A 12,946-nucleotide genomic window follows, 5' to 3' on the forward strand; every position below is an offset into this window, starting at 1 on the left:
CAGGTAGAAGCTAAAGCACACAAACTAGCCATCAGCTTGAGTGTTGCTTATAGATGCAACAAAGTGATATTTGACTTTGTTCAACAGCTGCCAAAGTGTTCTGTGCGTAAGTGTTTGACGGGTATTCGTTTACTTACATGGTTTATAATAACTCATCTGGTGAAGGAGATGATGGCTCTGTGGTCAGTTAACAGAATGCGTTACAAGCTGCAGGGGAATGATCCGTTTAAGGGATTCGTTCGATCATAACATCACTTCTGCACTGTACTATCAGATTGTTTTTCTTGTAGTAGTAACATTTAAAATGTTTTCTGATTCAAATAAATGTATCAACCATGTTCCTTTATTCGTGTCAAATAGCTCAGGGATGGAACAATCGCTTGAAAGTTGTTGCTGCAGTAGCACATAATAGACAAACTTTACAGCCTTCTGCATTTTTATATAATAAAAAAAAAATAATGTTCCAATACTTCACACAATATTTAAAATCCAGATCCAGTTTCTGTTCTGGGTGAATAACAAAAGAAAACAAGAGGACACGTGCAGGGCCCAGTATGGACACTTTAATGTGAACACAGGAGATCAGTAAACTGTAGGTAACACACAGTCAAACCCCAACCCCACAGAGAGAAACATCAATCCGTTACACATGAAATTCACGTATTAATGGAGTGTATAAAAAGAGCGAAACACTTTTTGAAATGGTTGGGAGTGCGTTACCCAGCCGTGTCTAGGTTTTGGACTGATGCCTGTGTGCTGCTTGAGAAGATGACCATTTCAGCTCACTGACAAGTCAGCATGAGCAGCGCGTGGTTGTAAGAGGGAGGCACAGTCAATATTATAAACTTCAGCATTAAAAAGGTAACACCTCGGAAATAATGGAGTTACGGCCTCTATGACTGGAGGTGGTAGAAAGCCATTAGTACAACCCTGGACTCGTATTTACAGCCATTGTAAATTATCTTTAAAAAAAAAGTTAATTCAACTGATATTTAGAAAACTACAAGTACAGCGATGAAAAAAGGTGTAAATAGAGCCAATATGATGGACACCAACATGTAATAGCTTTCTTACAAATCATCAAACCTGAAATACAAGATGTTAAAAGTCCTGCTTCCCTGTCTGTGTATGACAGGTATTGTTATAAAAAAAGAAAACAGGCTCAACAACATGATGGTCAGGCAAATATAATCTGAAGGCAAACAGGCTCAATCGGGGTTTTCTATTTCTTCCTTAAGGGGTTCTTGTTAAGGCCACATGGCTATTTAAAAAAAAATAATACAGCCAAAAATACCCTGAAAAGAGAGGAACAGCCATACCTAAAGCCAAGGTATTTTTTTTTTTTTTTTTTTTAAATCAGCAGATTTTCTTTGGGGCGTTACATTGTTTTGAAAAAGTGCTGGCCTGAATTCCAAATCATTTAGACCCTGGTACAGATTTGCTCAGAGGCTTTAGAAGGGCTGCGCCCAAAGAGTTGTGTCCAGCAAAAGATTGCTCAATGACCGTACAGTGGCCACGTCGCGTACATACAGCACTACTACATTCTACATGATGCTTTCAAAAGGCAGATCACGGTAGTTGTACAAAAGAATCTTAATCTAATAAAAAAAGAGCAAGGAAAGGAGGGAAGAAAAAGAGTGGCAAGGGGAAGAGGGAATCACATAGTTCATCACTTCAGGAGAGAATTTTAGACTTTTTTTTGTCTTTCATAAAAGAAACCATAACCACATAATCTAGAGTGTGCACATTTGCTTTCTCTCCATTTTGAAAAGGTTTTTAATACTTCACAGGCTGCAACAAATGATGGGATTAATGACGGGAGGAATGATGAAGTGATTGGAATTTAGAAAAAAAAGAAGGGGGGAAAGGGTGGCAGTAAGTGCGGGCGTCAATGGACGGAGAGAGAGCAAAAGCTTAAGAGAAATTACAAAAAAAAGAAATGAAGAGGGGCAAAGCGGAGGAAGACGTTGATAGGGGGATGGCTAAAGGGAGGAGGGGGTTGGAGATCAGTCTTTCCATTCTTTCTTGATAGTGAGGCCCCATTCCCAGGAGAGGTGGTCGTGTTTGTCGTCGTCGGTGAACTTGGACTTGACGTTGTAGGTGCCGCGGGCCATCATGCCCTTAGGTGACTCCTCCATGGGGGTGAGGAACTCGTATTCGTGGTCCGCCTTGGGCCCGTAACTGCCGACCATGTACTCAGTCTTGTCAACTGTACGTAAGAGAGAAAAGGACTTGTAAGAAGCAAAATACCGAGAGTAAACTATTAAAAGGGTGGAGTCAGCGATTCTGGAGAACGCTTGTCCAAATCACTTTGTCGTCAAAATCTGTGAATATCTCCTCACAATCGGATAGGTGTCCGTGCGCTGAAAGATAATTTGGTGTCGATACACAGCCTAGGCTCTGCAAACAAAAGGGGGCCTATCATAACTAGCAACATTCCTCTTTACAGAGCCTAGGCTGTGTATTAACGCTGGATCTTTTTGTCAGCGCACACACAGTATCTCTACAGGTAGTGGACAATGACATATCCACTGATTTGAACAAAAAAATATTTTGAAAACAAGCGTTCTCTACCTTTAATTCATCAAGATATTCATTGATTAGTGATGAGTATCGCAAACAGTTTCACAAACCTTAACACCCATATCCCAAAGGTAAAGTTTTTACACTTGGGCTTTTTTTGTATAGATTAAATGAAGATACATATACATGTTAAGTATATAACTTTGGGTAGATTGTAGGCAGATTGTTATATCTTTCGTAAAGAGCCAAGCTAGCCGTCTCCCCCAGTTTCTACTCTATTACAAACGAGCATGAACGGTATTGATTCTCTCGTCTAACTCATAGAAAGAGAAAATAAACAAACGTTCTTCCCAAATGTCAAATGACCACCTGCAGAGATGAAATGATATCTTACCCTTTATTCCTTTCCTGAATGACTGCTGAAAGTACTTCAGGCCCGACACGATCTCGTTGTTGACCTGCAACAGGCAACAGAAGTGTCAAACCCTGCGGCTACAGCTTCCCATGACAAACACAGTTCACTGCAGCTACAGCTCCCTTACGGCAACCGTCTCCAAGACGACAAACAGAGATGAATCCTGGGTTTCACAAAGACCAGACAACTCCCTCACCTTGAAGTTGATCTTTACTCTGTACTCCACTCCCTCCTTCAGCACCATTGGGTTCTTCCTGAAGTTCTCTAGGTCTCCTGGGAGGCAAAAGAAAAGTCCAGTAAGAGTGAAGAGTGTTGAGATGTATCACATTGGACCAACATGGGAACATCTTTACTCAGATTAAAACATATTAAGGAGGACTAATAAGCAATAAGGGGTGTTATGGTTTAGTTTTAGAAAAAGATTAATCTAAAAAAAGTCCAAATACAGTTTGACTGTGCTTTTAACAACCTGTAGTGACGATACTGACCACCAGGTGGCAAAGTGCTCTCCTGCAGCAGTGTGACCACCCAGAGAGGGCAGGAGTGCCACCAGGAAATGGCTCATTAGCCCACTTGCACTGGAATCAAGTCAGTACTAATTAGTGGACTAATGGCCCGGCAGCTCATTTGGTTTCAAGCATGTGAGTGATTACTGTTCATAATTAATGTCAATTCGAGCTAATTCTACCAGTGTGTGCTCTGTGAGAGGAAGACAGCTGCCTAAATGTGGGCTTCTGTGCATTCAGGTAAACTCTACTCACCCGTCAGGTCGAGGACTAGAGGGTTCGGTGCAGTCTCACACAGCAGAGTCATTCGTGTCACCTGGACATTGGGGATGGTGGGATCTAGGACAAAGAGAAAGGCCACAGTATCCAAAATTAGGACCAACATTAGTTTTTTTCATTTACTCTTAACCAAATATCTCAACTTCTTTTAAGCCCCGTCATCATTATAAGCACAATTATGAAGGTTATTACAGAAAGATTTGTTCATATGTTGGTAACTGTCTGATGTATGATACATTTGGCTCTTAAAAACATGCTAAAACTACATTACCACTACATCATTTTATGAAATGAATTTTTTATTTTTTTTTAAAAGGTAAGTAATCAACTGGAAAAAGAGTGCTGTTTATAAGTGAAAAACTCTTAGTTTAAGAGTAAAGGAATTGTTTCCACCACAAACAACTAAAGGTTAAATTTCCCCGGCACTATTGGTAGTGCAAACACACACACAGACACACATACACTTTTATTAAAGTAAGTTTAAGTTTGGCGGTTAAGCGATCACTTACCTCCAACGGCAGCGACTTGGCCCAGCAGTGTCTCTTTGTACTTGCGCAGACTCTCGTCATCTGCGTCGAGCTGCTGGATCTCCTGTAAGCTCTTTTGGGCCGGGGCTTTGTAGTTGACCGAGCCCTCCACCTCCTCGTTGGCTGCAGCCAGCGCTGCCAGCTCCTCTGCTGTGGGTTCCTGCTCTGCCATGGTGTGCTGCCATTAAAAATAATATATAGAAAACTGGTTAGACGACAGAAAATTAAGTCACAAAAAAAAGGACACAACAGACCATTTCCTCGTTCTTTCCCCCCCCTCTCTCTCTCTGCTCTAATCAAATCTCTCCTTCATGGTTATTAAGACATCCGGCTGCTGGCCGGGATATTATTACAAATGACTGAAAAAAATCCATAGAGAAACGTCAGTGAACTGAACTATGACCTGGCTGGTGGGGGCGGCTCTAGAAGTGTTCACGCAGAGAGACCAGGCACCGTTGTATACATCACATTACTGTTTGTTTGTACTATTCCATGTACCCTGATATTTTCACTGGGATTGGCTGAAGTATGCTTTTCTGAATAGTTTAGTTTTTTTTAAAGGCTTCTCTTTTCCCCAGTCAAGTCAATAAACTTGTTCTCAACCAGGTCCATGTGGACTATCATGGACATCTTTGCAATATTTCGTCCCAAAAATTTTAAAGACAGTTTTATTGTGTTTTTGTCCTTCCAAGCTCTGTAGCACACACACAAAAACCATCTGGCACTATTGGTGGACTTGGCTGCTGGCGGGTTCAGTTTTTTTCTGACACAGCAGAAGCAGCAGCAGAAGCCACTGGTCTAAAAGGCTGATGATTAGCAGGGCTCCAGGCTTCTCCCTCACATTTCTCTATCTGCAACACAAACTTTAGCAGTGGGACAAAAGAACAGCAGTGGCGCGCTAACATTGCTAATATCTCCACCCCAAAACAGGATGCCGATTTGTGCAACACAAAAACAAAGTGAGGTCATCCTCATCTTGCGAGAAGATGGGAGGGGCTTGAAAGACGCTATAAAAACTACTTTTGTCCCGCCTATTAAATGCTGCTTGAGAAAAAACAAAGAGAAGAGCCATCTATTAATAACATCTGGTGAGCATATGCTGGGGTGCAGAAAGCTGATCAACACCTGCAAGAGCCAAGAGAGGCAGTTGCTGGACAATTGGTTGCGCTCATTGTTCTGTGTGGTCTGCTCCCCTCAGCTCTCAGAGACGAAAGCACAACACACACATATCGCTCGAATGGTGTTTGGGGCTTGTTTTCATGGCAACAAAAAAAAATACAAGGTATTATTGGCTTGTCGATAGAGCAGCGCCATCCCGAAATGGTGTTATTAGGAGAACTGCTTGTCTGAATTAGCCGTGTGCCGTCAGTCACATTTAGTTTATTCACTGTTCAACCTTGACCCAACTTCCTGTGTTCCAGTGAATTTCAACCAAAGCACAGAGCCACTTGGCATAAAGAGGGTTAATCGCTCTTTAAAAAAAAAAGAAGAAGTAATCACTGCACATAAAAGCCAGAAACAGTGTAAGCATAAGAGGAAGACGTACACAAACTGCTTCTCCATGAAAGTCTGACTAAACTAAATGTGTTCCATAGTTAGCGTAAGTGATACCCTTTCATATCTGTCAAATCAGTCCAAACAGCAGGTCGTCCTAAATCAACAAAGGCAGGTTTACAAAATCAGACGAAGGCAAACAGGCAATAAATCAACACTGTGTCAAACATAGTCCATAGTCCATTTTGTGCACAACACAAAAAACTAGTTTGTCCCCCCCCCCCCCCCCCTCCCTGTTCTATTGTCTCTGCCATATATAGTTGGGTATTAGCCAAGCAGGAAGTGAGAGCACAGCACCATGTTTTTTTTTCTTTCACCCAAATGGGGCCTCTGTGCGCCCCGTAAAAAGCACACATACAAATTCCTGGTCTGGCGATGGTGCTGGTCAGCTGTGTGTTGAGTGTGTCTGGTGGGAGAGAATGAGTGAGAGGCTCCTTGTTGCTCAGAGAAACAGACAGACAGGAAAACAAGATAGCTTAGCCATGCAGTCATATCATTCTACAAGTAGAGAGACGGAAGACAGGTTGGCTTTTTTTTTTTTTTTTCCTCACTTCCTGTTCTGGTCTCTTGTCATTCGAGCCCTCTGCAACAGTCACAGAAGGAGGAAGTGCTGTTGAGCTGCACTAAAACACTCACTTAATAGTCCCTACAGACACAGGGGGACACGTAAAAAGATTCTGCTTCTGCATTTAAAGTCTATGGAGCACAAACAAATCTAAGTCTGTTTACAGGCCTTTGGGAGCATGTGAAAGAATGTGTATGAAACGTCTGTGCGTCTCCTGAGAGAGAGAGAGCTGCAAAGGGAGATGATTATACTGAGTTCACTGGAATCAGTAGGGACTGAGGACCGCAAATTACAAAAAATAAATCCGGTGCTGTGGAGTTAGGCAGAAGTGCGCTTGGCTTACTCTGGGTTGCATTGCAGGAAACTTGGGCGCCACGTTTTGAGAAGGAAGGAGGATGTATAAAAAATAAATCTCTGTTTCCGCATAGACCGACAACGTGAACAAATGCGAAGGAGTGCAATGCTAAATCAGTGGAGTACTGGTTTACTTTAGCCAATTACATGTTGACAGTATCAAGGTTCACAAGACTTCTCAAGTTAAATATCAAAAAAGGGTTATAGTTTTAGAGTCTATATAAACTATCGGAAAACTCCAAATTACATTCAGAGTTTCAGTAATGCCGCATATGACACTCAAGTTGGAAAACTTAAGTCGATTTCTTTAAGTCACTTTAAAAATGGAACTTTAAGGTTACTAACAACACCATTGTGTTTTTACAGTACAGTGTATGATTGCTAAGTACGGCTGACCCAGAGCAACTTTCCTGCAGCCTCTATGTTTCAACATAATCAAATGTATTTGTCTCTAATGTGATATGCAATATCTGCACACAGCAACATCAATAGGAGACGCTATCCTAAAACTAAGTACGAAATTGTCAATTCAGCAAACAAAAATAAAATTTATCAATTTGAACAATATTGGCCTAATCACTCACCACCCTCATAATGTTGCACAGTCTTTTTCTGGCAAACTCTGCTCAAACAATGCGGGCTGTGGCTAAACTGGCAACACAACTTAACTGACAGCCAAAGGCATGGGCATTGTTGGGCACGCTGCGAGACAATTACAGAGGTCATGGGATTGCAGCAAACAAACACTGGACTTGCCACCGCTGAACCTCTTGACCGCCTGCTGTCCTAACCTGGCGCGATTATCTGTTTACCTTAAGGGGCTTAATAGCACAGATTTACAAAAACACACCGGGGCTCGCCAGCAGCTGAGGCTATGGATTAGGCCCGTTACCCTAGCAACACAGCTGAGCGGGTAAGAGTATAGAAAGTGGGATTACGGCTAACGAGACGTTCAGGGACAGGGAAGTGTTCGGGGAAGGTGTCACAGATGATTGGAGTTCATTAGTGTCCTCGACACTAAAGATAATTGATCGGTGAGCTCAGTGGGGACAAGAGGAATCCCCTGTGGGATGATACAGGCTTTATGAAGTGTGTGTGTGTTAAAAAAGATGGACTCAGCAATTCTGCAGAAAGCGTATTGTCAAAATCAGTGAATATGTGCGCTGAAAAAAAATCCAGTGTTAATACACAGCATTGGCTCTGTAAACGCCAGGCATATTATAGCTATACTGTGGGGCCCCCTTTGTTTACATACCAGTTTACAGAGCCTATAGGCTGTGTACTAATTAACATCATTCATTTCAGCGTACACTAGGAGACTTTAGGCTTTGTTCACACGTATATTGGTAACCCCATCTTTAATCGTGCGGTTTTGCCTTTTGTCCACACACACTAAACCCGGAGCATTTTGCAAACTCCAGCCAAAGTGTTGATATTTTTGGAAAACTCAGTTCTGGAATTCGTTCCGACAGGGAAACCAGAGGTTTGGGAAACGCTGCCGTCATGACCTCAATTTGCACATCACATCTCGCTCAACAAGTCACTCAGAATGGTCTACTATGGTGTTTGCAGGGACTCAAAATAAAACACATGTAAAAAAAAAAAAAAAAAAAAAAAAAATCCTTTGAGTCCACTAGTCATTTATTTTGTCCAGGTTAAGCTGAAAAAAAAACAAGCAATAAAATAACGCATGATTACTTTTTGAATTGATAAATATATTATTTTCTGAACGCACTTACAATCATCTCCAAAGTCACCATTTCACACCCAAATATTAAAGAACTCCGGTTAGCTACTACATTAAATTACCCTATCAATTCAGACCGAGTGCAAGTCAAGCTGAAGAATACAAAAGCTGTAGATCTACATCTTCCTCTACCATCCATGTCCCCATGTCTGCAGTATAGGTGCTACAGCTCAGGCTTTGCTGAACAACAGTGTGGCGAAGTGTTAAGGGAGAGCAACATTAAGTAGCCCAGAAGCTTGTGGAATACGTTATCTTAGTAGAAAACCTTGAGCGCAACCCCAGCCATCTAACTTCACTACAACATATCCTATCGCACAAAACGGTGGACTACTGGCATGCATCACAGACACACTCTAATGAGCCATGTGTTCCAATGATAACTCAGCAGGCATGTGGCAGACAGAAATAAATCAGAAAAATGCACACGCTGGAGTAACATTTATGGATAATGTGAGAAGTGGAAGCCTTATGATTGATACTGGTAGGCCTACTGGTGAAACCACACAGTTTTTAGCACAGAGAGAACAACAGGGCATGAAAGTTTCCTCGCTTAAATTGACTGAGGGTCGGCAACCTTTGTGAGGTGACATTAAGCTCTCGGGTTTCACCTCCCCATTGAAGATTGCTACCCACAGATCTGTGGATGCATGCTTTGATCTCCGTCTGCCAAAAAACATCTGCATTCTGTATTCGATGCAACCTTGTCACGTCAAGGTGCAACATGCAAGTCCCTTTACTCTAAAAGGTGCTGTAACTTTAGGTGTGTCAGAGAAGTGAACATTTTCACAACTGCATCAACAACCTTTCCTCACAGGGAAATTGGATCCCTGAAACACTGTTTGAAGTTAGAAAGCTACCCTAAATTAAGTGTTTCCCAGTTGTTAAGAGTAGGAAGGGCCCATGCACCGTTTTGTTTATAAACATATCCCATTCTTATGTTTGGTTCAAGGTGCCTCAAAATAATTTGGTTTTGATTTATGATGATCGAATTATTCAATACTAAGAATTAACATATGGAGAAAATATGTTTTGTAAGCTAACTGCAAACTCTGCAAATGTAAACAAATGTCTTCTCCCCTGAAACTGCATAGTGCACCTTTAAATGAACAAATCAACGTTTTGGTCCCCTTGACCCACCATTGGGGAAAGAAATGATGAAGCAACAGTGGATGACAATGCACCTGGAGCTGTGGAAAGAGCACATGCATTCACTAAAATGTTCTTCTTTGTAAAACTTTGTGTTTAAATAAAGTCATACAATAAATGACTGCAGCAAACAACACTAACTCGTCTTGGTAAGCCTTTTTACATGATGATACGTGGCTAAGTGGCATATCTGGCGGCCCCCAAGTTTTTTTTTGTCTGTCGAGAAACTACTGCAAACTTCCTTTTTCAGACGAGAGATGATTCACATCCTCCACGGCGCCTAACCGCACACTGCAAAGCTGAACTGCACAAATGATTTGCTTAACTCTAACCCAAACTAAGCATTCTGTTTGCAATTATATGAATTCAAAAAGGACAATGGGATGTCTGTAGATTAAATCGTGTTGGGTCATGGTATGGATGTAGTGCTACATACACATACCAAAAGCTTTGAGAAAGTGTTGTTAAAGGGCTGATGCAACACAAACACAATGAGCATGAGGCTAACACAAAAACACATTAGAAAAGTTAACTGATTGAAGGTGGAGTCAATGATTCTGGTGCTTGTTGTCAAAATAAATGTTGGTCAAAATCGGTGAATATCTCCTCAAGATCCGCTGTGCAGTGCGTTAGCCATTACAAATCCAGGGTTTATACACTAGGAGTATGTTTTCCAGTTCACACACAGTACAGCTAGTGAGTGGATGTGAGGATATTTTCACTGATTTTGACAAAGTGATTTTGTCAACAAACATTCTCCAGAATGGCTGACTGCACCTTTAAGTGGAAGAGAATCGGTCCGAGAGCAATATCCGCATAATATTACAAAGAACGGGACAAACAGAAAGGTGCACTGTTAGAGAAAACACACACCAAAAAAACACGGGTCTATCCCAGGAAGAACCCAAACAAATAGGAAGCTTTAAAAATAGAGCTGGTGAGAAGTCCCTGCGAGCTGCAGCAGGAAGCTGGGAGTGAATGGGAAAGCCAAGGTGCCAGCTGAAATGTCAAGGCTTATTCCCCCACGCTGCAGGAGTCTCTATACAGGCCTGAATTCAGACTGCTCTCCCTGGGCAACAGCCTGCTCACAATGCAGAATGACAGCAGTATAATCACAATAATAATAATTAAATTAATGGCCTTAAACAGGCAGAAGTTCTCCTAACATTTTCCTGTGCCGAAGGTACTTCTGAAAGCTGCTGTTCTGACTCAGGGAGGACCACACAATATGAAAAACAAAGGGCTAATCGTTACTATAGCACACACTGGTCTCACACACTGGTGTGTGTGTGTGTGTGTGTGTGTGTGTGTGTGTGTGTGTGTGTGTGTGTGTGAATTCCCCTGTGAGACCGAGCTAAAACAGATGAGACCCCTGACATGAGTCATGCTTTAAAATAGATAGCTATGTAGATAACCAGATGGATAGATTTGCATCCCCAAAGGGAAATTGGAGTAGAAAATAATAATGATAAAAAATTTAATGTTTATCAAAACTGTACCGAGCAGCCCATTACATTGTGTCACTTATCCACTACAGTGTTATACACATTTTCACTTGCATCAGGACGCAAGCTAATAGGTGGGATATTTTACGGTGCAGGCCAGCAGTCTCTCGAACTTTGCACTCTTCGCTGTGAGCTGCTGGCACATGTTTGGAACTTATTATAGGCCTACACGGCAGGGAGATACCTGTCAGGGAAAGAAAATTCTACATTCCTGCTCCTTTTTAGTAGATCCTTCTGACTCCTCAGGCTAACTCAGCATGACAAACAGAAAATAAGATATCCGCCCTCCACTACTTGCTGCAAATTCTTAGGTTGTGTTGAAATAAATAAAAGGTTTTGATAGAAATGTATCAAGTGAACGTTTTTCTAACTCGTACACGCGAGGAAATATATTCTCCTTCAGGGCCATTTATCACACAGAGAGACAGGAAGGAAAGGGAGGATTCACGGTTTGGATGATCTCTTTGAGAAATCACTTATCAGCCATTAGGCTAAGCAAACAGCTGAACAAACAGACAAAGGAGAAGAGGAAATACATCTGCAGACACTTAAAGCACTTTTGATCTACTGTGCACTTCACTTTTAACAGTGGAAAAAAAAGCCAACATGGAGGCTGCAAGGTGTGAGTAGTCCACTCCAGGGCTAATTCAAATCAAAAAGAAGATCCAGGAAGTGGCAGAGAAGTGTTCCTCGCCTACCACATGACAGTGGATTCCCGCAAAAACACACACATTTTTAAGTAGACTAAATTAATCAACAGAATAAACTTTTTTTCGACTGGTCAAACGCATTCAATACTTGTTTGTTTAATTGTGAAAAATCAAGTACATTTGCTGGCTTTACGGTTACCTAATGGCAGCTCAGATCACACTCAACACCCGGAAATGAATAACTTAACTATTGCTTCTACACACCTCTCACTGGCGCCGGATAACTTTACGATTTAGCAATACATTGACGGTTTAAGAGTAAAGGACACTATTACTCGGACTACATTGATTAATCTTAGATGTAGAAACGGGCAGGAAGTTGCTCTTTTGGTAAACAAATTCACCTCCACGGGGTAAAAGTTGCTAATACTTCTTCGCTAAGTGCCGGGAAACTTTATAACTACGCTACAGCAGCTCAGAGATACATACTTACAAGAAAAACGAGCTATTAGAAGAGTTTAGAAAAGTGTTTCATCAACTCTCACCGTTGTGCCGCTTGAAGCCTGGACAGTCTCCTGTGAATGCTAGAGAGAAGTGAAGTAGTGAAGCTGCGGAGGAAAATCTGAGCGAGCGGTCGCGAGGGGCCGGCCACGTCCGGTGCGCCGCCTTCAAAATAAAAGCCTTGAAAACAAAACGTGAATCTAAAAGAGAACATGATTTTTTTTGCTCGGGGCAAAGTCTGCCTCTGCATACAACGACATAATGTTGGTTAGTGCAGCAGCAATAAATGGGGTTAAAAAAAGTTTTAAAAACAGAAGGATAAAAAGAAACAGATAGGCCTACAAATAAGGATGTAAACAACACACAATATGAGTATAAACATATATAGATAGTATATAAAAGGTAATAAAACAGACATGGCACATATTGTCACAGGGACCGTTGCAGAGTATTTACATTGCAATTGTGCTTACAGTTTGTATTATAGTGTTTTAGCAGCTATGGGTTTTATTTGCAGGTGAGTGTGTGCATGCAGATGAGGGTATAGGGGTATATGGAGAATAAGCTGTTCCTCAATCTGCTAGTCCGAGTTTTGATGGTGCTGTATCTTTTCCAAGATGGCAAGGGGGCCACAGCCGGTGTCCTTTGTATGTTGTATGTTTTAAGTTGGCTAA

General features: G+C 41.6%; 1 protein-coding gene across 2 annotated transcripts; it reads right to left on the reverse strand.

Moving 5' to 3' along the window:
• Positions 1 to 548: 548 nt before the first annotated feature.
• arhgdia (Rho GDP dissociation inhibitor (GDI) alpha) lies at positions 549 to 12,384 on the reverse strand. Of its 2 annotated transcripts, none has more exons than XM_080043175.1 (6): positions 12,317 to 12,384; positions 4,233 to 4,428; positions 3,700 to 3,783; positions 3,135 to 3,211; positions 2,918 to 2,981; positions 549 to 2,209 (listed from the first exon to the last, which is right to left on the reverse strand). In XM_080043175.1, exons 2-6 carry the CDS (start codon positions 4,420 to 4,422, stop codon positions 2,007 to 2,009), a joined length of 618 nt encoding a protein of 205 aa, XP_079899301.1. In that variant the 5' UTR covers positions 4,423 to 4,428; positions 12,317 to 12,384; the 3' UTR covers positions 549 to 2,006. The 2 variants fall into 2 exon arrangements, with proteins under 2 accessions (XP_079899301.1, XP_079899302.1); XM_080043176.1 differs by having other exon boundaries at positions 12,265 to 12,359.
• Between the last annotated feature and the right edge of the window lie 562 nt (positions 12,385 to 12,946).

Source organism: Ammodytes marinus (genome assembly GCF_949987685.1).
Source record: "Ammodytes marinus genome assembly, chromosome: 16".
NCBI classification, from domain to species: domain Eukaryota; kingdom Metazoa; phylum Chordata; class Actinopteri; order Uranoscopiformes; family Ammodytidae; genus Ammodytes; species Ammodytes marinus.

Excerpts from the sequence above, each read along its gene's own strand:
- arhgdia (XM_080043175.1), bottom strand. The coding sequence starts at position 4,422 with ATGGCAGAGCAGGAACCCACAGCAGAGGAGCTGGCAGCGCTGGCTGCA. Across the intron at positions 3,784-4,232 it reads CCAAGTCGCTGCCGTTGGAG|ATCCCACCATCCCCAATGTC; the intron begins GTAAGTGATCGC and ends TCTTTGTCCTAG. Across the intron at positions 2,210-2,917 it reads ATTCAGGAAAGGAATAAAGG|TTGACAAGACTGAGTACATG; the intron begins GTAAGATATCAT and ends TCTTACGTACAG.